The 25,298-nt window shown below is 32.7% G+C and overlaps 1 protein-coding gene and 1 long non-coding RNA gene across 2 annotated transcripts; both read right to left on the bottom strand.

Annotated features, from left to right (window-relative positions):
* Positions 1 to 793: 793 nt before the first annotated feature.
* Positions 794 to 3,917, bottom strand: LOC145803336 (uncharacterized). Its single transcript, XR_014345440.1, has 3 exons — positions 3,622 to 3,917; positions 3,333 to 3,536; positions 794 to 1,383 (listed from the first exon to the last, which is right to left on the bottom strand). It is a non-coding gene; the product is annotated as an uncharacterized LOC145803336 (long non-coding RNA).
* Positions 3,918 to 7,407: 3,490 nt separating this feature from the next.
* On the bottom strand, positions 7,408 to 9,907 carry LOC114261353 (cytochrome P450 76T24). Its single transcript, XM_028201625.2, has 2 exons — positions 8,953 to 9,907; positions 7,408 to 8,206 (listed from the first exon to the last, which is right to left on the bottom strand). The coding sequence occupies exons 1-2, from the start codon at positions 9,823 to 9,825 to the stop codon at positions 7,595 to 7,597; spliced, it is 1,485 nt and encodes a 494-aa protein (XP_028057426.2). The 5' UTR covers positions 9,826 to 9,907; the 3' UTR covers positions 7,408 to 7,594.
* Between the last annotated feature and the right edge of the window lie 15,391 nt (positions 9,908 to 25,298).

Consider the following 25,298-nt stretch of genomic DNA (forward strand, 5'->3'; position numbering starts at 1 on the left):
TCAACCATTACTAATGCTATCTACTCTAGGGTATGGAGGATATAGCATCAACGGTTTATCATGTCTGTACATATACTAGCAAGTACAAGCAGATGGAGGTGTAGTTGAACTTTATTGTTTTGAATTGAAATGCTAGCTAACAGTTTGCTAACCAGCACTAACATCTCACTAGATTTTTTCTATTACTGCTCAACTATCTACTAGAGTCAGATTTTGACATACTAGTGCATGTCAGTGCTCGATTTTACAAGCCATGTCATAAGTGGTGGATATGTAAAATGAAGTGATATGTGATGCACATTAAATATTCATGATCTATGATAATAGAAGGTACCAAATCAGCCAAAATAAAACATTCTCTAACAAACAGTTCAGCACATTCACTAGACATACATGATACACCAGTGTCAAGCATGAATGCGTTGTGACAAACTATTTTTTAGTCACATAGGAGGAAACTGATTACTACATGTTTCTGCAGTGATAGGAAAAGAAGAAACAGATCTGGAGACTGTGCTTGGAATTTATGCCTTTTGATTGAAAACTTGCATTTAACTCCTCAGGTGACTCAAATTAATGTGTATCCTTTGTCAGCTTCATGTTCCCAAACCCATGATGCCAAGTTCATCCTGATTGAAGACATCCATACAAATCTCTTCATATAGAAAATCGGTAACGAAATGGAGGACCTTACTCGCTCAAAATGTTGTGAAACACAATTTCATGGATTGAAGCATCAGATTTGTATATATAGTGACACCAAAATGTAGCAGGAAATGGAGTATTGGGTATTTGATTAGACCAAGAATTGAATTTCATTCAAGATAGGTGCATCTAGCAGTGGACACAATCAAAATTAAGATAGGTGCATCTACCAATGGATGCTATCAGAATTTAGAATACTTCACTGAAGGGAAGGAAAAAAAAACTAAAATAATAAAAGAATAATAATAATACTTGACCAAAAAAATAATAATAATAATTGTCCTATAGCAACACTACATTAGGTAAGGGTTATTAGAGCATAATAAGATATATCTTTAGATTTATCTCACAGAGGCTGCCGAAATGAGGCTTAGAACCTTCTGAAGGATGCCAAGCATAGAGAGAACTTTGGCTATAGAAAATAAAACAAAATCACTGATGCACACATCATAAAATAGTAATTAAAATAAGTGACGACCTTTGAAGTGGAACATATCACACAGTGAGATGATTTAGGCTAAATTAGATTGTTCAAGAAAAGTAAATTTGTTAATGACTTGTAGAGTACCTTATGAAGAAAAATAAGTACTCAGGAAGTCGCTAAGAAAATGGCAATACCTCAATCTCAGTAGCCTTGAAATCCTCTTGTAAAACAGATTGCAGTGCAGAAATCACAGTCTACAGAATAAAAGTAACTTTGCAATATTAGAACCACATAATTCTGAAATTAATATATCAAACTTGAGACAAGTAAACAGTCCCCAAGAAGAAGATTTATGGAAATCAAATTAGAAGTGCAGACAAGTTATTCGCATTAGCAGCATTAGAAGCTTTACGGCTTGACCAGAGTAAGATAAAAACAGTATGTTGGGATCAAACTTGTGAGTCTTATTAATGCATAGCCCATTTTTTACTTTACCAGTAAAAGGCATAATTCTCTGTTTAAACATAAATGTTCAAAAAAAAAAAAGAAAGAATAGAATCGAATTGGCAATGAGAGAAACCATACCAAATAAAAAAACATTATAATTATTGTTGTAGATTATCTAAACCAAAAAGAAACAGCATCCTGTTCATTTTCTGTTTCACTAGAAACTCCCAGACACTAGAAACTCCAAAAGCTAGTTGATATATGATGAAAGAATTTAGTCAACCCCTTTTTCCAGGATACAAATGCAATGAAATTCTTAGCTGTGTTGTGGTGAGCATGGTGGCTAAACTTCCAAAAGCATCACATGTTTTAATGATCTATTAATTAGAAACACTTGTACATAGCCCAAAATGCATAATTCGAAGCGATAAATATACAGATAATCACTAACTCAAGTTGGACCACTTCGCTCCATACACTTACAAATCAACACACAATTATATGGTTTCACAAATATCATATTGCTCAGTCCCACATTACTTTCTCTTTACTTTGTCTTCCTTTTTCTTTCTAATTTAAATTTTGGGCTGGTTGTAAAGAAGGGGTATAATCCCACCGACGAACACCTCATTCTCCATGTCTTTCCCTCGCATTTTTTATTCTTTCCCTCCAACAACAACAACAACAACAACAACACCACCACTACTATGTATATATGTAGGAGAGAATTGCCTGCTCACTGTCGATCTCTAGGACAGTTTGTCAATTTGTTCAACCGTCTCAGTATATGTTGAAGTTATTAGAGAAAAACAATAGAAACCCAAGTGATAAAAACTACAAATAAGCTTGAATCATTGCCAATCTTTTTTGTTGAGAGGCATTGTAATTAATTTACTAAATTTGTTTCTTTGAACATCAATTATGGTTTCATTTCAGCGGTCAAGGGAGAGGGAGAGGGTGAGGGTGAGGGTGAGGGTGAGGGTGAAGGTGAAGGTGAAGGTGAAGGTGAAGGTGGGTGGTGAAAGCCACATAAAGTGTAGCATTTGCAGATGTGTTGATTTGGAGGATGAGGATGGCATTTGCATTCCTGTGGCATTGCCTGTGCTCCCATGTCCAGACCGCACCAGTAACTATGGGGTAAAGGAGATTCGGAAACAATTAACAAAAGTGTTCATTTATTAACTTTATTAAAAATGAATAGTAATGAAAGCACTTTTTCTTTTTTCTTTTTTTTTCAAAGAAGACATTGAATTGATGAGAATTTTGAGGAAGATAACACAACTCTTATTACTATTAATCATTTTTGGCACCAACACTTATTTGTATCCTTATGAATAAAGGCGGCTATGGTAATCTCTTCACAAAGAGACTACAATTTACATTCTTCTATCAGACACGTAAAGAAGCAAAGCAGAGGATACACAAATTGTTCAAATATCAATATCTATTACTGTCTGTAAAAAAAATTATGCAAGAAATTGAATTAAGCTAGATTTTTTCTCAATATTGAATACAAAATCACAATCCATTCCAAGATATAATGAACTGTTCTATATTTTAGAATTCAAAATAATAATAATAATAATAATGTAACCAGATATTCTACCTAAATATCTAAGCTACACTGATTGATCAATCCAAACTGATGCTAATTTAGGGTAATAAAAAAACAGAGATTAAAATTCAACATGCTAGGAAAATTCAACATGCTAATTTAGGGAAAAAAAACAAGCGAATCTGAAGCGATGGTGCTCACCTTGGTAGATGATGGTGCTCACTTTCCTCGCTGAACGAATCTGAGATTGAATCACCGAGCTTTGAAATCGAGAGAGAACTTCGAAATCGCCGAACGAATCTGAGATTGAATCACCGAGCTGAAGAAGGTTGAACTTCGAAATCACGTTCAATCGATCAATAGATCTTCAATCGATCGATCTGATCTAGATAAAACCTAGCAAACCTGAATCGAATGATTCCATCAGTAAGGATCATCTTCAATCGAACTTGACTGTGAGAAGATAGAGATAAGACTGATCAACACTTACCATGAAGAAAGACCTGCGAACTCGAACATGAACTAGAGATAGAGATAAGACTGATCTGCGAATCGATGATCTATGAATACTTCAATCGAATAAACGAAGAGGTGAATCGAATACTTGAAGAGAAGGGTTGCAGATTAATCGATTACTAAATGAAGGGGTTTGAATCGAGAGAAACGAAAGGGTTTGAAGCAAGAGAGAGTGAAATCACGGGTGTAGTGAATCTTCTTTGATTTAAGCTTCGATGGATCTGAATCAGGTTTTGTTCAGATCGGGGCTTCGATCTGAATCTTCTTTGATTTAAGCTTCGATGGAGCTTCGATGGAGAGGGTTGAGAGAGAGATATGTGCGCATGTATTAAGGGTTGAGAGATCTGTGCGTATGTAGGCTCTGATTCAAAATAAGGTTTTCACAAAAAAGGGGCGCGTATGGGTCACCACATTCGGAGGCGTTTTTAAACGCCTCCCATCATAAAACGGTGTCATTTTGTTTAATAGAATATGCGGCGTTTATAAAACGCCGTTAAATACTAATAACAGTGACGTTTACAGAAACGTCGTTAACAAAACGCCACCAAATCCCCCTTTTCCTGTAGTGTCTGTTTTATTGATGCATGCTAAGATCTTTATATCTTTCTCGATATTAATAAAATTTTCTTTTATTGATAAAAAAAAATGAAAAAGATGTTAAATTGTCACATAAACATTCAATTTAAAGACAAAAGTTTAGAGATAAAATTATTTTTATGGGCAAAACAATTTTGTCGTCAAAAAATATTATTATTTTATTTTTAACAATAAAATTGGATATTTAGCGATGAATTACTAATTTTTTGGGACCAAAGTTTCTGTCTCAAAATATAATTCTTTTTATGGCTAAGTTATTTTATCCCTAAAAGTATATTTATTAGCAACATTTCAAAATTTTGTCCCTACAAATTTCTTTTTTGACCTTTTAGTTCAGCCATTTAGCAATTGTTCTCGTGAGAACTGAAATTAATCCCCAAATATTTTCACAACAAAATTTATACTTTTAGAGATTAAAAAAAAAACTTGATCTTTAAAACTCTTATATGTCGTTATGTGGAAATATTGCTTTAGGAAAGCCATTTTTATTTTATTTTATTTTATTTTTATTTTTGGGAATTGTGGGTTAGACATAACAAAATTGTTCAAAAATTTGATGAGGTGAGCTCAAAACTATATGGTGTTCAATATTTGTTTTAGGGTGCTAGTGACAAGAAGAGATGTGAATAAATAAACAAATAAATAAATAAAAAAGAAAACAAAAAGAAAGAAAAAAAAAATTGGAAGGTGATGAGTGGTGCCTAGGGTATTCAAATGTTTTAGTGGTGCCAATACTGGAAAAATTACTATGTCCTCTTGACACATTGTGCGAATATAATTGGGAGCCACACGATTATATAATACATGAAAAAGTATCTTTAGCGACTAAAAAAGCACATTTGGTCACTGAAAGTATAGGTTTTGGCGATTAAAAAAGCATTAGTAGCCAAAAGTAAAGATTTTTTGTGACTAAAAAAATTTAGTAGCCAAAAGTATAAGTTTTGGCGACTAAAAATCTGTTTGGTCGCCAATATATGGCTTTTACTGACTAAAAATAATTTAGTAGCCAAAAGTGAGACATTGGGCGACTAAAAAGATGTTTGGTCGCCAAAAGTAAGGCTTTTACCGACTAAAAAAATTTTAGTAGCCAAAAGTGAGGCTTTTGGCAACTAAAAATAATTTAGTAGCAAAAAGTGAGGCATTGGGCGACTAAAAAGATGTTTAGTAGCCAAAAGTGAGGCTTTTTGGCGACTAAAAAGAAGTTCAGTCGCCAAAAGTAGTAATTTTAGCGCGGAAATTTTATTTTTAAACGACTAAAAAATAATTAGCAACCAAAAGTATAGAATTGGCGACTAAAATTATGTTTAGTCGCCAAAAGTGGTCTCTTTTTTTTTCTAGTAAATAATTTATTTTTACATAAATTATGTTCAATAAAAAATAATTATCTTATACATATACTTTTATATTAATATAGATCTATACACTATATAAATAATATATGTTGCATATACAATCATATGGTGTTATGGAGGTGTAGTGGAAAGAGTGTATTGTATAAGGTTTATGGTGTGAGAGCTTGATGGTTTGAATCTCTACAAGAGCAAAGTGTAATTTTTTTTTTTCACGAATGAGCTTTTGGCGACTAAAAGGTTTGGTCGTCGATTCCTTGAGTAATGGTCGGTAAATGTATAATTTTAAAAAATAAAATTGACTATTGGCAACCAATAATTTAGTAGCCAAAACATTTAGTTTTGCCAACCAAATAAAATTTAGTAGCTAAAAGATAACATTGCTGACTAAAAAAAATAGTAGCCAAATGTTGCACTTTCAGCGACCAACACGCGTTTAGCCGCTAAAACATTCGCTGACAGGGTTTAGGCGACTAACTTGGCGATAAAAAAATTTAGTCGCTAAATGGTATCAGCAACTAAAAATCTGACCTTTCGCGACTAATATTTTGGTCGGCAAAACTGTTATTTCTTATAGTGTATGTAGGCTCTTGCATTTGGAATAAGCTTCTCTCTATATTTGTATTTTTTTTATATTTATACATATTTTTTTGTGGGTCTAAGTTCGAATTCACTGATTTAAATGTTGGAACAATCTTCTGTGTAAATAAAATAACTTAAAATAACTCAAACAAAATAAAATAAAACTTACAGAATTTATTTTGTTGAACCGAATTAATAATTTAAAGACCAAGTCGAGTGTGTGACACTCTGTCCTTAAGACAGATTCGCCCCGTTACGGTGCTTACGGTTAAGTGGCGTCTATCTTCCAGGATACAATGATCTTCACAAATTGTAGTAGCACTCCAAACAATTTGTTCGGCGAACCAAACCTGTGTTCTAACTCTCTGAAAATTACCCTAAAATAATATGAAGAATAAAGGACGCAAGAGAGCAAAATGAAGGCAAGGAAAATGAATTTTCGGAATCAATCAAAATTGGAATGGGGCTGCCTTTATATAGGCTTTGTTGGCACCTATTCAATTTGAATAGAAAAGGTATGAAGAAGGGACATACCCATTCTTTTAAAATAAAGAGACACCATGAAAGGTTTGCACCCTTTCATTCAAATGGAGGTTTGACCCTTCCTTTAAAACAAAAAGACACCATGAAAGGTTACACCCTTTCATTCAAAATGGAGTCTATTTCAATTCACAACTACCTCTTTATAAATTTTCCAACATTAAATATTTTATTTTGTAGATTCTATAATAAAGGTTATTCATGTACAAAATCAATTTGATCAGATATCTGTAAGCATAAGAATAAATCACATTTTATTTTGTAAAATGAATAGTAAATAAGATTGTAAACTTAAACCTTTTATTTTGTAAAATAAAATGTGATTTGTTTCTGTATTTATAGTTGCTTGATAAATTTAATTTGTTGTATGAATAACTTTTACTGTGAAGCCCATGAAGTAGACAATTTGGATCATCAAAGTGAGTGTAAATTGAAGTCCATAAGAGAGGTATGGATAAATATGAAGAGATGAAGTATGGATGAGATCTTATTCCCTTGCGTGTTGGAATCATGTGGCTTTTGGATATGATGGGACAATGCGCTAGAAACACAAAACAATTTCCTATTGTTGAGAGATAAAGTGAAAATTTAAAATTTTAAGTGTGTGTAATGAGAAGAAAGAGAGCTATATAAATAGAAAGAAATGATCATTTTTGACAATTAAGGTAATATTTATGAATTAACGGATGATGTGACATAATTTTAATATCTTTGAATTATTATAATTTGTATAATAAGTGGGATCTATAATTTTAAAATTACATTGCTATATCATGTGTTAATACACTAATTAACATAGTAATTAGTGTGTGTAACACCATTATTCATTCTTATCACTTCTTTAGCATATTGTTGTGAAGGTTGAGATTTATTTCAACTTTAGTCTCTCCTAGCCACTGGAATAGCACGAAGCGGCGTTGCCCTTTGTAGTGTGATGCCAAAAGTATCAGTCATGTCTAAATTTTCTGGTGTCACGCCATCAGGAAGCTTCCAGTCAAAATGATACACGAGTGAAGCAATCATCAAGCTCACAACCCTTTGAGCAAGAGGAATACCGGGACACATTCTACGCCCAGAACCGAAAGGAAGAAAGGCGAAATTTTGGCCTTTGTAGTCCATTTCGGACCTCAAAAACCTCTCGGGCATGAATTGAGTTGGGTTTTCCCAATAACTTGGGTTTCGAGCAATGGCCCACGCATTCACAAAGATTTGGGTGTTTTTCGGAATGAGAAAACCGCGCAGCTTCACGTCTGTCTCGGTCTTGTGGGGTATGAGAAGAGGCACCGCTAAGTGTAGCCTCATTGTTTCTTTGACAACAGCATGTAAATAGGGCAATGCAATGATCTTAGATTCTTCTATTGTTCCTTCTGGTCCTATTGTTTTTGTAATTTCTCCGCGCAATTTCGACATTATATTGGGATGCAGTAGCAGTTCAGTCATTGCCCACTCAACTGTGTTTGAACTTGTTTCAGTTCCTGCAAGTAGTAGCTCCTGGGTAAAGAATTTTGTCAATATTAGTAAGCCAATCTAAATTTGGTACAAACTGTACGACTTGCTTTTCAATTTTAAAAAACAAAAGAAAACAATTTGATTCTGATCGTAAATAAGCAAGTATTGTTAAAAACGATTTGATACACAGACCAAGACTCAAAAGAACTATGTTAAATTGAAGCCAATAGAATTGTTCCAAAGTTCTTAGATTTTCACAGTAATAAATTTAAATTACCAATGTTTTTTGTCAGACACAAATATTAAATTTCCTTTATATATTTATATATATGTATATATATATATTAGTAATAGGGATATTTATATGCTCTAGCTGAGGGGTTGTTGGCCCAGATTCAATAATTTGAACGGTTGATCTATTTGATGCCTCTATTTACATAAAAGTTCAAGTTGATCAAGTATTAATGGCACATGATCAAATCACATTATCTTAAAAAAAAAATGAATGATAAATATAATTTTAAAAATAATTTTTTTAATTTTTTAATGACAAATTTATTTAAATTAAGTAGTTACCGATGTAAGATCAATATAATTGTTTTTGCATGAATAAAGTTATAATTTCCTGTAACCAACCTACTTTGAGAGAGAAAGAGAGGTAATTATTCAGTAATTTCGGAGTATAAATTTATAATATTTCATAATATTATGATTGGTTGAGAATATGAGTAGTACAAACACATGATACTTTAGGAATATTTAATAATTTCCCGAGAAAGAGGGCATACCCCAAGCAAGACTTTGATATTTTTGCAGTTGAATTCAGACTCATGATGTTCTTGGCTGTAGTCAAGAAGGGAATCCAATAAATCCCCATAACTCGGCAGATTCGACTCTCTGTGCTTGAGCCGCCGAGTGAGGAACCCGTCACAGACATCATCAAGCCACCCATAAGCAACCTTGGCTTTGGTCCTTAATCCCTGTGGATCCAAAGGCTTCAACCATGGAAACACATCTGCAATGTTAAACTTCCCATCAACCACCATGATTGTCTTCACTGCATTCAGGAACCCCTGTGCCTCTCCAGACTCGAACCCAGCCACATTTACAGAGAAACAAGTGTTGGACATCATATTCAGAGCAGTAATGAATGCCAACTCTCCGATCGCCACGCTTCGATCTCTCGTCTCTCTAACATGTTGAATCATCTCTCCCACAGCTTTGTGTCTTAGTCCTCGCAAAGTGTCGAGTTTTTGTTGGTTAGTCAGGTATATGCTCAGCGCGCGGCGAATCAACCGGCATTGTTCGACCGTGGAGATCCACACCAGGGCCAGGAAGTGGTGCTTTTGCCCCGTGGCAGCGTCGGGGACGATTCTGCCAGAGCAGGCCTCGTCGTTTTTCTGGAGGATTTCTCTGGCTACCTCCGGCGAAGAAGCCACCACGCTAGTTCTACTGCCCATACGTATGGTCATAAGTGGACCATACGTCTTGGCTAGCTTTGCCAGTGATTCGTGGGGCTTTGGACCGACCTCGAAGAGGTTGCCGAAGAGAGGGAGGCCAGTGGGCCCTGGTGGGAGTGTTCTTCTTCTACGAAACAATGCACGACCACGGATGAGTATCAAGAAAACCACAGAGCACACTAGATAACCAAGAAACTCCATTTTTGGGATTTATGTTGTGTTATGTTGAGCTCACTCTGTGTTTCTCTCTAAGTTGTGATCACATTTATATAGGCGTGTACCTACCTATAGTCTAGATGTAACCACTTGTATTCCTGTTTTCTTGAGAAGTTAGCATATTTCTTTTGACCCACTTGTATTTTTATTTTATTTTTTTAATATATTGACCCTGATTGGTAAGTTGGGTTTTAAATTTTTATTTATTTATTTATTTATTTATTAAAATTTACAAAAAAAAATAAAATAGATTAAAATAATCATCAAAATAAAATATTACATCAAATTCATAATCATTTTTTTTTTCTCACAAATATTATATTTAATTATAAAAAAATATAACTACCTTTTTAAGCAATAAAATTTTAACGAGGCCTTACTACAATGAGCATGGATCCTCTAGAGTTTTTTTTTCCTAAAATTTCCTAGAGTGATGCATTGTGTGGTTGAGATTTAATGACAAGTCACATCAATTTTTCAACATTAAATCTCAACCAAACAATACACCACTTTAAGAAACTTTAGAAAAAAAACACTCTAGAAGATCCTTGGTGTACTAGAATAATCGACTTCCCCAAACGAGTCGATTGTGACCCGTGTAAAGTTTATTTTTTTTCCCACATGAATAATGAGAATTGAGAGTTGGTGTGTTTTGCCACGTGTTCATTTTACTTAGTTTGGGAGTACTTCCGACCAAAAATTATTGGAGTAGCACGGTTACGCCTCTGTCAATCACAAATTTTTATGTCTTTTTATATTTTTTAATTATTTAATACAAAATAATAAATCCTATTCCTAGTAAAGGTTCGTTTGGAAAGTATTTAATTATTTTAATTTAGAATTAAAAAATTATTAAAGAAAGAATATAATAATTATAAATTAGATGTAATGTTTTATCTTATTAAACTAAAAGATTTATTTATTTATTTTTTTTTAGATTAAAATACCCTAAACCCACCCAACCTATACTTCCAAACCAAGCCAAATTCACCTCCAGAACATTCGAGAAAATTATACACGGTAAAATCTGACGCGTTTAACTGATTCCATTAAATTTGAGTTTTTTTTTTTTTTTTTAATATTCTAACAAAAAAAAATTATTTAGAAAATTGGTCAACTTTTTAAATTATTTGAGAAACTAATCTATTTTTGAAATCGTATTTACTTTGAAATCGCATGTTGAAAATGCGATTTCACCATGTCATCATATATTACATTTTCAACCTGGGATTTCAAGGTAAAATTATTGGAAAATTTATAAATTTATAAAGAGGTAGTTGTGAATTGAAATAGACTCCATTTTGAATGAAATGGTGTAACCTTTCATGGTGTCTTTTTGTTTTAAAAGAATGGTCTCTATTTTGAATGAAAGGGTGCAAACCTTTCATGGCGTCTCTTTATTTTAAAGGAATGGGTATGTCCCTTCCTCATACATTTTCTATTCAATTTGAATAGGTGCCAACAAAGCCTATATAAAGGCAGCCCCATTCCAATTTTGAGGATTCCGAAAATTCATTTTCCTTGCCTTCATTTTGCTCTCTTGCGTCCTTTATTCTTCATATTATTTTAGAGTAATCAAAGAGAGTATAGATCGCAGGTTTGGTTCGCTGAACAAATTTATTTGAAGTGCTTCTATAAATTTGTGAAGATCATTGTATCCTGGGAGATAGACGCCATTCAACCGTAAACACCGTAGCGGGGCGAATCTGTCTTAAGGACAGAGTGTCACACACTCGACTTGGTCTTAATTTTAATTCGGTTCGATAAATAAATCTGGTATGTTATTTATTTATTTTGTTTGAATTTATTTCTAGTTATTTTATTTTACACAGAAGATTGTTCCAACAATCTTAAGACAGATTCGAATTATTCTGTTTACAGAATTTTTCGTTTGTTTCCCTTTTTTCATTCTTCGTAAATAATTTCGGAGGAAAAATTATTTTCTGTGAATTTACAAAATAATATTCTGGTTGGAAAAACAAATAGTGATTATATGCTATTTGAAAGATAGTAGTAATATACTGTCTCTTTTCTTTGACAACAACTAGTAGTACGATACTGGTGTCATTAACAATTCAAAATATATTTTTGTGGAATTTTGTCAGAAAACTAATTTTGGATTTTAGAAATTATTTTCTGAGTTTTCTTTAATTAAAATTCTGTTTCAGTATTTTAATTATTGAAGTGTTACAGAAATTTAATTTTCTGTGTGGAATTAATTTGGTTAAATAAAATTTTATTTTATTTCCAAATTAATTGAAAAATAAAAGTTATAATTTTTATTTCTTTTATTTTTACAGAATTTACTTTCTGTGTGGAATTAATTTGTTTAAATAAATTTTATTTTATTTTCAAATTAATTGGAAAATAAAAGTTACATTCTTGTTTCTTTTATTTTTACAGAATTTAATTATGTGAATTTGGTTTAATTTTCTGTGTAGTATAAATTCTAATTATAATTTTGTTTTATATATTAGAATTGATGGCTACTGAAACGAATGCCCAAACAAGTACTACTGTGGTGGCTGCAATGACGCCAACCCCCTCTCCTGTTGTAGCAGTACCAATAAATCACGGTGAAAAGCCAGAGAAGTTCTTAGGAACTGACTTTAAAAGATTGCAACAGAAAATGTTGTTTTATCTTACAACTCTGAACCTGGCTCGTTTTCTCCGTGAAGATGCACCTATCCTAAAAGAGGATGAAACCGACCGGCAAGTGGTTGCTGCGGTTGATGCTTGGAAACATGCCGATTTTCTTTGCCGGAATTACGTCTTGAACGGACTTGACAACACATTATACAACGTCTACAGTCCAATCAAGACAGCAAAGGAACTTTGGGAATCGTTGGAGAAAAAGTACAAAACGGAAGATGCCGGCTCAAAGAAATTTGTGGTTGGCAGATTCTTGGATTTTGTAATGGTTGATTCAAAAACTGTGATCAGTCAAGCTCAAGATTTCCAACTCATTCTGCATGACATTCACGCAGAAGGTATCTCTCTCAGTAAATCCTTTCAAGTTGCAGCCTTAATTGAAAAATTACCAAAAGGCTGGAAGGAATTCAAGAACTACCTCAAACACAAGCGCAAAGAAATTTCTATGGACGAGTTAATCGTGCGTTTGAGGATTGAGGAGGACAACCGCAATTCTGAAAAGCGGGCTGGTAAGCTTCTTATGGAGTCTAAAGCAAATGTGGTGGAACATGCTTCAAAAACCAAGAAACGAAAGTCTTCTGGAGAAAGTTCATCACAAGGCTCTAAAGGGGGGGAAAATAAAAAGTACAAGTTTAATGGAAAATGTTACATCTGTGACAAAGAGGGACATCAGGCCAAAGATTGCTGTAGCAAAGGAAAAAGCAAAAGAAGAACAAGCAAGAAGCCTGCTCAAGCCCACATGACTGAAGTGGACAATATTTCCAATGGTGTCGATGACATCAATCTTTCTGCAGTTGTTTCTGAGGTAAATCTTGTCGGAAATCTTAAAGAATGGTGGGTGGACACTGGTGCTACTCGCCATATCTGTGCCGACAAAAAGATGTTCACATCTTATTCCTCAGTGGACAATGGTGAACAACTTTTTATGGGCAACTCATCAACTTCCAAAGTTGAAGGACAAGGAAAGATTATACTCAAGATGACATCTGGAAAGGAACTCACTCTCAACAATGTGTTGAATGTACCGGACATTCGCAAGAATCTTGTTTCCGGATCTTTGTTGAGTAAGAATGGGTTTAGGCTAGTATTTGAGAGTGACAAGTTTGTACTTACCAAAAACGGGATGTATGTAGGAAAATGTTACATGTCTGATGGCCTTTTCAAGTTAAATGTAATGACCGTTGTACCCTCAGTTATTAATAATACTACATCTTCTTCTTACTTGCTTGAGTCTTCAAATTTATGGCATGGTAGACTAGGACATGTTAATTATGGATCTTTGCGTAGATTAATTAATATAGAATGTTTACCTAAATTTAACATTGATTCAAATCATAAATGTGAAATTTGCGTTGAGGCAAAATTATCTAAAACTCCTTTTCATTCAATTGAAAGAAGTACGAAACCACTTGAATTAATTCATAGTGACATTTGTGATTTTAAATCAATTCAAACTAGAGGTGGGAAAAAGTATTTTATCACTTTTATAGATGACTATACTAGATATAGTTATGTTTATTTAACTCGAACCAAATATGAAGCTTTGGAAACTTTCATTCAATATAAGAATGAAGTTGAAAATCAACTTGGTAAGAAAATCAAGAAACTTAGAAGTGATAAAGGTGGTGAATATGAATCACCTTTTGGTGAATTTTGTAAAGAACATGGAATAATTCATCAAACCACCGCTCCTTACTCACCTCAGCAAAATGGAATTACTGAAAGGAAAAATAAGACTTTAAAAGAAATGATGAATGCCATGTTAATAAGTTCTGGATTACCTCAGAACTTGTGAGGGGAAGCAATACTTTCTGCTAATTATATACTTAATAAAGTACCCCGAAAAAAAGTGAATCAAACACCTTACGAATTGTGGCATGAAAGAGTACCATCCTACAAATACTTAAAAGTGTGGGGGTGTTTGGCTAAAGTGGCTATTCCTAGTCCTAAAAGGACTAAGATAGGTCCTAAGACCATTGATTGCATTTTCATTGGTTATGCCAAGAATAGTAGTGCATATCGGTTTTTGATTCATAAATCAGAACATTCTGAAATGCATGTAAATACTATTATTGAATCTCGGAATACATCTTTCTTTGAACATGTATTTCCGAATAAGATTGGACAAGAGACTAGTAATAAGAAAAGATCTTTTGATGCTATTACTAGTAATGATCAAGAACATGATCAAGAACAAGAGTTAGATCAAAATAAAGAAGAAGAACCTAGGCGTAGTAAACGTGCTAGAACCTCAAAATCTTTTGGTCCAAATTTTCTAACATATATGGTATAAAATGAGCCTTTAACTTTTAAAGAGGCTATGTCCAGTCCTGAAGCTCCTTTATGGAAAGAAGCTATCAACAGTGAAGTTGAATCCATCTTGCAAAATCACACTTGGGAATTAGTGGACTTACCACCAGGTTGTAAACCTCTTGGATATAAGTGGATTTTCAAAAGGAAAATGAAAGCGGATGGATCAATTGACAAATACAAGGCAAGACTTGTAGTCAAAGGATTTAGATAAAAAGAAGGTCTTGATTACTTTGACACGTACTCACCGGTTACTAGAATAACATCTATTAGAATGCTAATTGCCATTGCATCTCTATACAATCTAGAAAATTCATCAAATGGATATTAAAATCGCTTTCTTAAATGGTGAGTTAAATGAAGAAATTTACATAGAACAACCAGAAGGGTTTTCTGTTCCAGGGAAAGAAAAGAAAGTGTGTAAATTGGTTAAATCATTATATGGTTTAAAACAAGCGCCAAAGCAATGACATGAGAAATTTGACAAGGCAATGATGTCAAATGAATTTAAAATTAATAAGTGTGACAAATGTGTTTATATTAAAAATATAGATAAAAGTTATGTCATTGTATGTCTTTATGTAGATGATATGCTCATTATAGGTAGTAATAATGATATGATTAAAACTACCAAGAAAATGTTGAATAAACATTTTGACATAAAGGACATGGGCATTGCTGATGTAATTCTTGGTATGAAAATTAACAAAACATCAGAAGGATATGCTTTGTCACAATCTCATTATATTGAGAAAATACTTGACAAATTCAGCAAAGATGATGATCATCTTGCTAGAACTCCTATAGATGTTAATTTGTATCTTTCTAAAAATGTATAGGAAAGTATTTCTCAATTAGAGTATGCCCAAATTATTGGAAGCTTAATGTACTTGATGAACTGCACCCGCCCAGATATAGCTTATGCAGTGAGTAAATTAAGTAGATATACGAGTAATCCAGGAGTAGAACACTGGAAAGCAATGATAAGGGTTCTAAGATATCTCCGATTTACTCGTAACATTGGGCTTAACTATACTAGATATCCAGCAGTACTTGAAGGATACTGTGATACAAATTGGATATCGGATACTAGAGACTTGAAGTCCACCAGTGGGTATGTCTTTACTCTTGGTGGGGCGGCTGTATCTTGGAAATCTTCCAAACAGACTTGTATTGCTAGGTCTACTATGGAATCTGAATTCATAGCTTTAGACAAAGCAGGGGGAAGAGGCAGAATGGCTTCGCCATTTCCTTGAAGATATTCCAATATGGCCAAAACCGGTGCTTGCTATATGCATACATTGTGATAGTCAATCAGCAATTGGTAGAGTACAGAGTCATATGTATAACGGTAAGTCACGACACATTCGTCGTCGACATAACACCGTACGACAACTACTCTCTAATGGAATTATTTCCATAGAATATGTTAAGTCTAAAGACAACATAGCGGATCCACTAACCAAAGGGTTAGCAAGAGAGTTAGTTGAGAATTCATCGAGGGGAATGGGACTAAAGCCTATTAAATAAGAGTTACCACAACGGCAACCCAACCTAGTTGACTGGAGATCCCAAGATCTAGGTTCAAAGGGACAACCGAGTTGTGATTGACTCAGAAGGATCACTGTGGAGTCCAACTCCTACCCATTTCTATGATAAAATAAGTGATGTCTGCAGCGTTTGAGGTTAAGTAAAATTTTAATGATTCTTATATCTAGGTAAACCTAGTGGAGTATGGTAGGATACTTTTCATAAGAATCACCTATGTGAGTGTGAACTGGGCCGGTTCTATAAGATTTGTGAAGGGCTACAAGTCTTTAGAGCACTCATGAAGACCAGGTTGTTCAGGGCCAAAATGAACACAATAGTGAGAACTAAACTGTGTCAGGGGATAATCTGTGTGAGTTCTATTGTCTTGGTTTACACAAACGACTGAACAGTTCAAGACATCATGTTCACTGGTTAGCAAGTAAATCTGATAGTGTCTCACAAGGGAAGGTTCAAAGCCAAAAGCTACCTATCCTTTGCAGAATATTTCCAATTTCTGTACTCTCTGTTTTTACATCATGTTGTTGCATTTTCTCTCTATTAATTTCATTCATGTGGGGGATTGTTGGAAAATTTATAAATTTATAAAGAGGTGGTTGTGAATTGAAATAGACTCCATTTTGAATGAAATGGTGTAACCTTTCATGGTGTCTTTTTGTTTTAAAAGAATGGTCTCTATTTTGAATGAAAGGGTGCAAACCTTTCATGGTGTCTCTTTATTTTAAAAGAAGGGGTATGTCCCTTCCTCATGCCTTTTCTATTCAATTTGAATAGGTGCCAACAAAGCCTATATAAAGGCAGCCCCATTCCAATTTTGAGGATTCCGAAAATTCATTTTCCTTGCCTTCATTTTGCTCTCTTGCGTCCTTTATTCTTCATATTATTTTAGAGTAATCAAAGAGAGTATAGATCGCAGGTTTGGTTCGCTGAACAAATTTATTTGAAGTGCTTCTATAAATTTGTGAAGATCATTGTATCCTGGGAGATAGACGCCATTCAACCGTAAGCACCGTAGCGGGGCGAATCTGTCTTAAGGACAGAGTGTCACACACTCGACTTGGTCTTAATTTTAATTCGGTTCGATAAATAAATCTGGTATGTTACTCCCTCCGTCCCAAAATATTAGTCCCTTATTCCATTTTTCATTGTCCCAAAATATTAGTCCCTCTTTATAAATCAAGTACAAAAATATTGTAAATTTCCTATTTTACCCTTCTTTTAAATTAATAAACAATTTAAAAAGTACAATTATGACATTGATATTCCCAAAAAATGTACTATCAAAAGGGCAATTTTGAAAAACCAACTTTTTTCAAATGTAATGAGTGTACTACCAAAAAAAGTTGGATTCCCCAAAAGGGACCAATATTTTGGGACGGAGGGAGTATTTATTTATTTTGTTTGAATTTATTTCTAGTTATTTTATTTTACACAGAAGATTGTTCCAACAGAAATTACATGTTGAAAATATAATTTTAATTTCAAAATCGCATTTTGAAAATACAATTTCAAAAAACAGGTTAGTTTTCCAAATAATTTAAAAAAATGGATCAATTCTCTAAATAGTTTTTTTGAGAATATTAAAAAAAAACTCCCATTAAATTTATATATATATATATATATATATATGCATGTAATAAAAGTAAAAATGAATATAGAGTGGTTTGGTAATTCGCTATTTTAATTAATTTTTTAATTTTTTTTATTGAAAAGTATTTAAAAAAAATAAAAAAAAAATAGTGTGATTGAATGTTTTAACTTTATAACAATTTTAGTCAAAAAAATTAACATGACAACCATGCCCTAACTAATTATATAAATTGATCCACTGTAATTGATAGGGTTAAATAAGGCTAGCATTGAGCTTATCTCATATTTTTCATCTCAACTGAAAAGAGTGTTTAGGTTTAGTATATTCATTTTGGAACTGATTTCGGTGATCCAAGTTGTTTAACTTTTAGGACTTAATAAATAGAATATTCTTACAAAAAATCAAGATGAATGAATATCAATAACTATATATTTGAATCAAATTTGTATTACCAAAAATGAATGGCTATTTTTGAAATTATATTTATCGTCTATTTTTTTAAACAAATATGATTCAGATATATAGCTACTAATATCCAATTATCTTGATTTTTTGCAAGAATGTTCTATTCAACTAGTCCTAAAAGTGAAAGTTTCGGATCACTAAAATTAATCCAAAATGCGCTTACCAAGCCCAAATACTCTTTCAAATTGAGATGACAATTTGAGAAAAGCCAAACCCATAGGTTATTAGCCATGTTTGGTTTATATTTATGAAACAATTTTGAAAAATAATTTTCTGAAAAGAATTTATAAAATTATAAAATTTATTTAGTTGTATATTTTGAAAATAGTATTAGAGTTTTTGAGTTTGGGATGGTTTAATATATATATATATATATATATATATTGTAGTTGAATAAATGGGTATGAAAGAAAAATTGATTGATTGACGTTTAGGATGTGAGACAATAAAAAAAGAGAGAAAAAAATTATTAATTGATGTACAGTAAAGAGGAAAAAAGTGAGTTTGAATTTATTTTATTTCTTAAAATTTTAAACCAAATAAATTTTTAATTTTTAATTTTTTTTCTTCAAAAATTAGCCCTTAAGAAACCAATCAAACAAAACCATTTATCTTTGTATTTGTTCAAACCCCATTACAATCAGATTAGTTAGCTTTGATGAATATTTTTATGTAAGAGTTTTATATTAAAGCCTCTTTTGGGAACGTGATTAAAAGTTTTTGTTTTTTTAAACTTTTAATCTCTTTTGAGTCGCATAACATTTTATATTTTTTAAAAAAATTTTAAAAATTTTTGTTTGGTGAAACTTTCAAAATATAATTTCACACTCACTTTTGAGTGTGGTGTTTACGTTTGGTAATGTTTACGTTTGGTAATGTTTACGTTTTCAGTTTATATTTACAAAAATTTTATAAACTGATTTTTGTTTATTTTTTGTTTATTTTTAGAAAAACATAAACTACAAACGTGTTTGGTAATTGGCAAAATGTTTAAAAAAATTTAAAAATATAAAAAAGAGTAAGAAATGGCAAGTGGTAGCAAGTGGCGGCGGAAGACGGTGGTGGAAAGTGGTGACAGTGGGTGGTGGGTAGCTGGTGGCGGGTGGGTGGTGGTGGTGGGTGGGTGGGTGACGGTAGCGGGTGGTAGCGAGTGGGTGGTGGTGGTGGTGGTGGTGGGTGGTGGTGGCAGGTGGGTGGCAGATGGCGAGTGGTGGTAGCGGGTAGGTGGCGGGTGGTAGTGATGGGTGGGTGGGTGATAGTGGCAGGTGGTGGGTGGTAGCGAGTGGGTGGTGGTGGCGGCAGGTGGATGGCGGATGGTGGGTGGTGGTGAGTGGCGATGATGGATGGGTGGGTGACGGTGGCGGGTGGTGGGTGGTAGCGAGTGGGTGGTGGTGGCGGTTGGTGGGTGGTGGTGGTAGGTGGATGGCGGGTGGTGGCGGTTGGTGGGTGGTGGCGGTTGGTGGGTGGTGGTGGCAGGTGGATGGCGGATGGTAGGTGGTGGTGATGGATGGGTAGGTGACGGTGGCGGGTGGTGGGTGGTGGTGGCGGTTGGTGGGTGGTGGTGGCAGGTGGATGGCGAATGGCGGTGGTAGTGGGTGGTGGCGGGTGGGTGGGTGGTGGGTGGGTGACGGTTGCTGGTGGTGGGTGGTAGCGAGTGGGTGATGGCGGGTGGGTGGTGGATGGGTGACTATGGCGGGTGGTGGATGGTAGCGAGTGGGTGGTGGTGGTGGCGGGTGGTGGGTGGTGGTGGCAAGTGGGTGGCGGGTGGTGGTGGTGCTGGGTGGATGGGTGACGGTTGCGGGTGGTCGGTGGTAGCGAGTAGGTGGTGGTAGTGGTGGGTGGTGGTGGCAGGTGGGTGGCGGGTGGGTGGTAGGTGATGGTGGTGGTGGTGGTGGGTGGTGGTGGTGTTGGGTGGGTGACAGGTGGTGGATGGTGGTGGCAGGTGGGTGGTAAGTGGTGGTGGCAAGTAGGTGGCGGGTGGTGGCGGTGGTGGTGGTGGTGGTGGTGGTGGCGAGGGATGGATGGTGGTGGCGAGTGGGTGGCAGGTGGGTGGTAGCTGGTGGGTGGTGGTGGCGGAAGACGGTGGTGGAAAATGGTGGCGGGTGGTGGCTAGTGTTGGGTGGTTAAAAAAAAAAAACTGAAAACTCAAAATGGAAACACATTTTTTGTGTTTTCATTTTTTGGCTAAATTTATAAACTGAGACCACTGATTTATAAATCAAAAATTTTACCAAACAAGTTTTTATTTGAGTTTTTAACATTTTTGTAAATATAAACAGAAAATTGAAAACGTAAGTGTTACCAAACGACACCTTAGCATTTTTAAAAATTAATTTCACCCTTATTTTTAAAAATTCTTTCGAAAGCGAAAAAATTTGGGCTAGTCGGTCGTCCCACCGAACGTCCTACAAGACGTCCCACCAGTCGTCCGACTAGTTGACTGGAGCAGTGTTCGTTTTTTTTATTTATTTATTATTGCACCTGTTATTTTTATATTACAAAAAAAATATTTGTGAAATATTTTTAAAAAATTTTATGAGTTTTGAATGAAATTTTGGATTATGTGTTTAGTTATAAGTTGTAAATTTTTGTATCAAATATCATATGTCACATCACTTAATTTAAACTCAATTTAAAACTCTTTTCAAAACTCATAACTAAACCAATTTTCCACATTCAAATCATAATTTTAAAACTTACAAACTCAATAAAACTCTATTCTTAAATCATAATTCTAAAATTTTACCAAATACTACCTAACTTTTAACTTACATCCCAAAACAATCTTAACTTTTATGTATGATAAATTTTACTACCCTTTTTTTTTTTTTTTTTTTTTTTGTGGTTTATCTATGGTAGACTGAAACAAACGTAAGAACTATTTAATAACAAAACTAATAAATTCGAGAAATATATTTGAAATTTGAGAGATCAAAACCACAAATGCCTTTTTTTTTTTTTTTTGTGTGTGGTTTATCTATGGTAGACTGAAACAAACGTAAAAACTATTTAATAACAAAACTAATAAATTCGAGACTAAATTTATATATTTGAAATTTGAGACCACAAATGCTATATACTTTAGAAACAAATAAGTAGTGGGAGCAAGTTGGAGGTGGGAGCGGGCAACTGAGATAGTGGCTTTAGATGAAGGAGGTTCGCCGGACGTGGAAAGGTGTAGGGCCGGCTACTTTCAAACTCCCGAGATGAAGCCTTTCAGATATATTTAAACAAAAAACCTTTGAATAAAGATTATGTTTAATTTTTTTGTTTTTTTATTTGACTGTGCTGACAAAAAGGTTAGCTTCATATATATTTATTATTAATATTTACTTAAATATATATCAAAGTTTACATTAAAAAAAAATAATCTAAATAATCTAAACTGAAGTACTAAGTAAAAAATAAATAAACGGTAAGAAGATGTCACTTAAATGTTACAAATTTTTTTTTTTTTAGTTGTAAAATTATTAATCAAATTTGCATAATCTAATTTATGAACAAAATTATTTTTGACAGATAAAATTACTAATCTATTTAATTTTTTCATGGGATATGATTGACCAAAAAAAAAAAGATTTAATTAACTTCGATTTCAAATTTTACTTACCCAGAGGCAAGGTATAATCATATTCTATTTGGTCATGTTTGATTGACAAAATTAATAGTGAAGTATTAATAATTCTATTAAATTAGTGTGGTATTCACTATCCAATTAGATTAATATCCATTGGATTAATAATCTCACCCCTACCCCATTACTAATAATCTTACAAATTTGTTGGATTAATTATCTATTGGATTAATAATCCTAAATCAAAATGTTAAAATAAACATAAGATAATTGAACCCACAGATTAATAATCTTAATCCCATATTCTAATCCACCCAATCAAACATGACAGAGAATTAAACACTTACCACATTAATCATCTATTAGTAAATTTTTTACAACAATGATTCATCCCACTAAAAACATCACCACTAATAGCACTAATGCATTAAAAAAGTAAAAAAAAAAAAAAAAAACACAACTCCAAGACTAAAACATCACATCATTAATGGCGAGACCCACTGCCACCTAATTAGTGGGAGTGCTCCCAAGCATTTTTCAATTTTTTATAGGGTAATATAACATCTAAAAAAAATTTGAAATCACTATTTTCGTTGTCAGCTTTTGCCCAAAGTCAGGCCTATGAAGATCATGATGATAGTAGGTGAAAATGACTTTATTTAAGCATAGTTTGGGAAGTTGATTTTCGTGGATCAGGGGTTAAAATAGTCAAAAAAAAATAAAAAATAAAATAGGTTATTTTAATCAAAAAAATAAAATATCAAATTTAATCCATAATCATTACACTCCTCTCTCATAAAAAAAGTCAAAAAGTCATTCCCAAACCAAGCTTTTTAACCCTAAGCTAAAATAGTTAAAAAGCCAAAAAACTAACCCACTTCCCAAACGGAGGATTATTTATTTATTAAGACACTTACTATTTGTTTGGAGAGTGGATTGACTTTTTGATTTTGTGATTTTTTAACTTTTTAATTTGAGGCAAAAAAGTCTCATTTGAGATGAATTTTTTTCACTTTTTAACTTTTGTGAGAGAAAGAATGTAATGATTATAGATTAAATGTGATGTTTTGTCTTATTAGGCAAAAAAACCTATTTTACGTTTTTGTAGCTAAAATAGCCCGAAAACAAACTCAAGTCAGCCCAACCCAACCCAACCCAACCCAACCCAACCCATGTTGTCAAACGAAGGCTTAATTTATCGTTCTTAAAAATCATCTCTAATGATATTTTTACAAGTATTAAATTTTGATTTGTCAAATATTTTTATGGTAATTTTTAACGCTGTGTTTGGTTGAGAGATTTGAGAAGAGATTTAAAAATAGAAAGGGAAAAAATATGTGAATTAAGTGAAATATAAGTATATTTTATTTATATTTCACATTACTTTTATTTTTTCGTTTTCAAATCCCTTCACAAATCTCCCAACCAAACACAACATAAGAGTACAAGTGTATACCATATGTACTTACGTAAATTCTCACAAATACACGTGAATTACCTCACAAAATTGTATAAATTTTCAGAAACATAAATAAGTTAACTCATAAAAATTTGAGAAATTATAACTTACATATATTTGTAAGACTTTATGCGAATTTTGTAAAGTAATTTATGTATATTTGTGAGAATTTATGCAAGTGCATATGATATGCATCTTGTCCACCTAAACACTTCACAACATTCTATTATGTGGGGTCTAATTTCAATGTTATATCAATTGGAATGATTTAAAAGTAATAAATTAAGAAATATAACCTAACATGAAAAAATCAAAACTGCCATCAAATTTTATTTTATTTTTCCCGGGGCGTTTCCGGGAGTCGATCATCAACAGGTGTTTTTACCATGTTTCTCATTGAAATTGTATTCAAAATGTCGGGTTTAACAAAATAGTGCAATTTTGACCAAACCCACCAACACGCTTGGGGTGTGTTTGTTTGGAAAGATTAGAGAGTGAGATTGAACTATTAATTTTAGTCCCATATTTGTGAGACTATTCTATCCCATGAGGGTGGGATTATTTCCATGGGATTAGGCTCTGAAATGTCCATTTTACCCCTCATGCTATTACTTAGCAAACAATTAGAACATGGTAAAATGATCTTTTGAACATTTATAAATTATTTTTTTAGTGTTGTTAATTTAAAATTATATATTAAATAAAAAATTTAAATTATAAATTATAAATTAAATTTAATTAAAAATAATAAATTAAAAATTATGGCCTTATAAATTAAATTTTTTTAGTATTGTTGAAAATTTAATTTATATATTAAATAAAATTATTTTTTTAGTGTTATTAATTTAAAATTATATATTAAATAAAAAATATAAATTATAAATTAAATTTATTTAAAAATAATAAATTATAAATTATGGCCTTATAAATTAAATTTTTTAGTGTTGTTGAAAATTTAATTTATATATTAAATAAAATTATTTTTTATTGTCGTTAATTTAAAATTATATATTAAATAAAAAAAATATAAATTATAAATTATAAATTTAATTTAATTGAAAATAATAAATTAAAAATTATGACCTTATAAATTAAATTTTTTTAGTGTTGTTAAATTATAAATTATAAATTATAAATTATAGATTACAAATTTAAATTTTTATATTAAATAAAAATTATAAATTACAAGGATAAAATAGTCTTTTGAACATTTATCCTTATCCAGTCCATCTAACCAAACATTAGATTCACTAAAAATAGTCCAATTCAGACATCTAATTCCATGGCTAAAAATCCAATCCAACCAAATAGTCCCGGGACAATGTATCACATGACTAATAGTCCGATGAATTACAATCCCTTCTTATCCAGTCCGTCCAAAAAAACGCACCCCTGGGTACACACTCCAATTGGGAACCTTGGCAACTTGCAACAGATACGTTTGTTTGTCATTCTCAATGCAATTATTTAAAAGTTTCAAATGACATCATTATTACAAAATTTATAAAATAATTAATGACATCATTAATATAAAATAATTCTTCAACTTCGTTTAAAGAAATTATTCAATAATTCTAAAGCAACACAATATTTCATTTATTAATTAATGTATTTTATATTATTTCTTAAATTTTAATTCAAAAATGAAAAATCTTATAAATTAGACCAATAACTATTAATTTAGAAGGATAAATTATACTTTGTCCCGTTTATATTTGGTCGTTTTTTTATTTGAACCCTTGAAATTTTTTCCCCTACTTTAGCCCTTCTTATTTTAAGTTTTTAATTTATATCTAAAATTAGACCAAAAAAATGTCACGTTTACGATCACGTAGCATAAAAATATTTTATTATATATT

The sequence above is a fragment of the Camellia sinensis genome, chromosome 11 (assembly GCF_055761805.1).
Source record: "Camellia sinensis isolate YWXY chromosome 11, ASM5576180v1, whole genome shotgun sequence".
Taxonomy (NCBI): domain Eukaryota; kingdom Viridiplantae; phylum Streptophyta; class Magnoliopsida; order Ericales; family Theaceae; genus Camellia; species Camellia sinensis.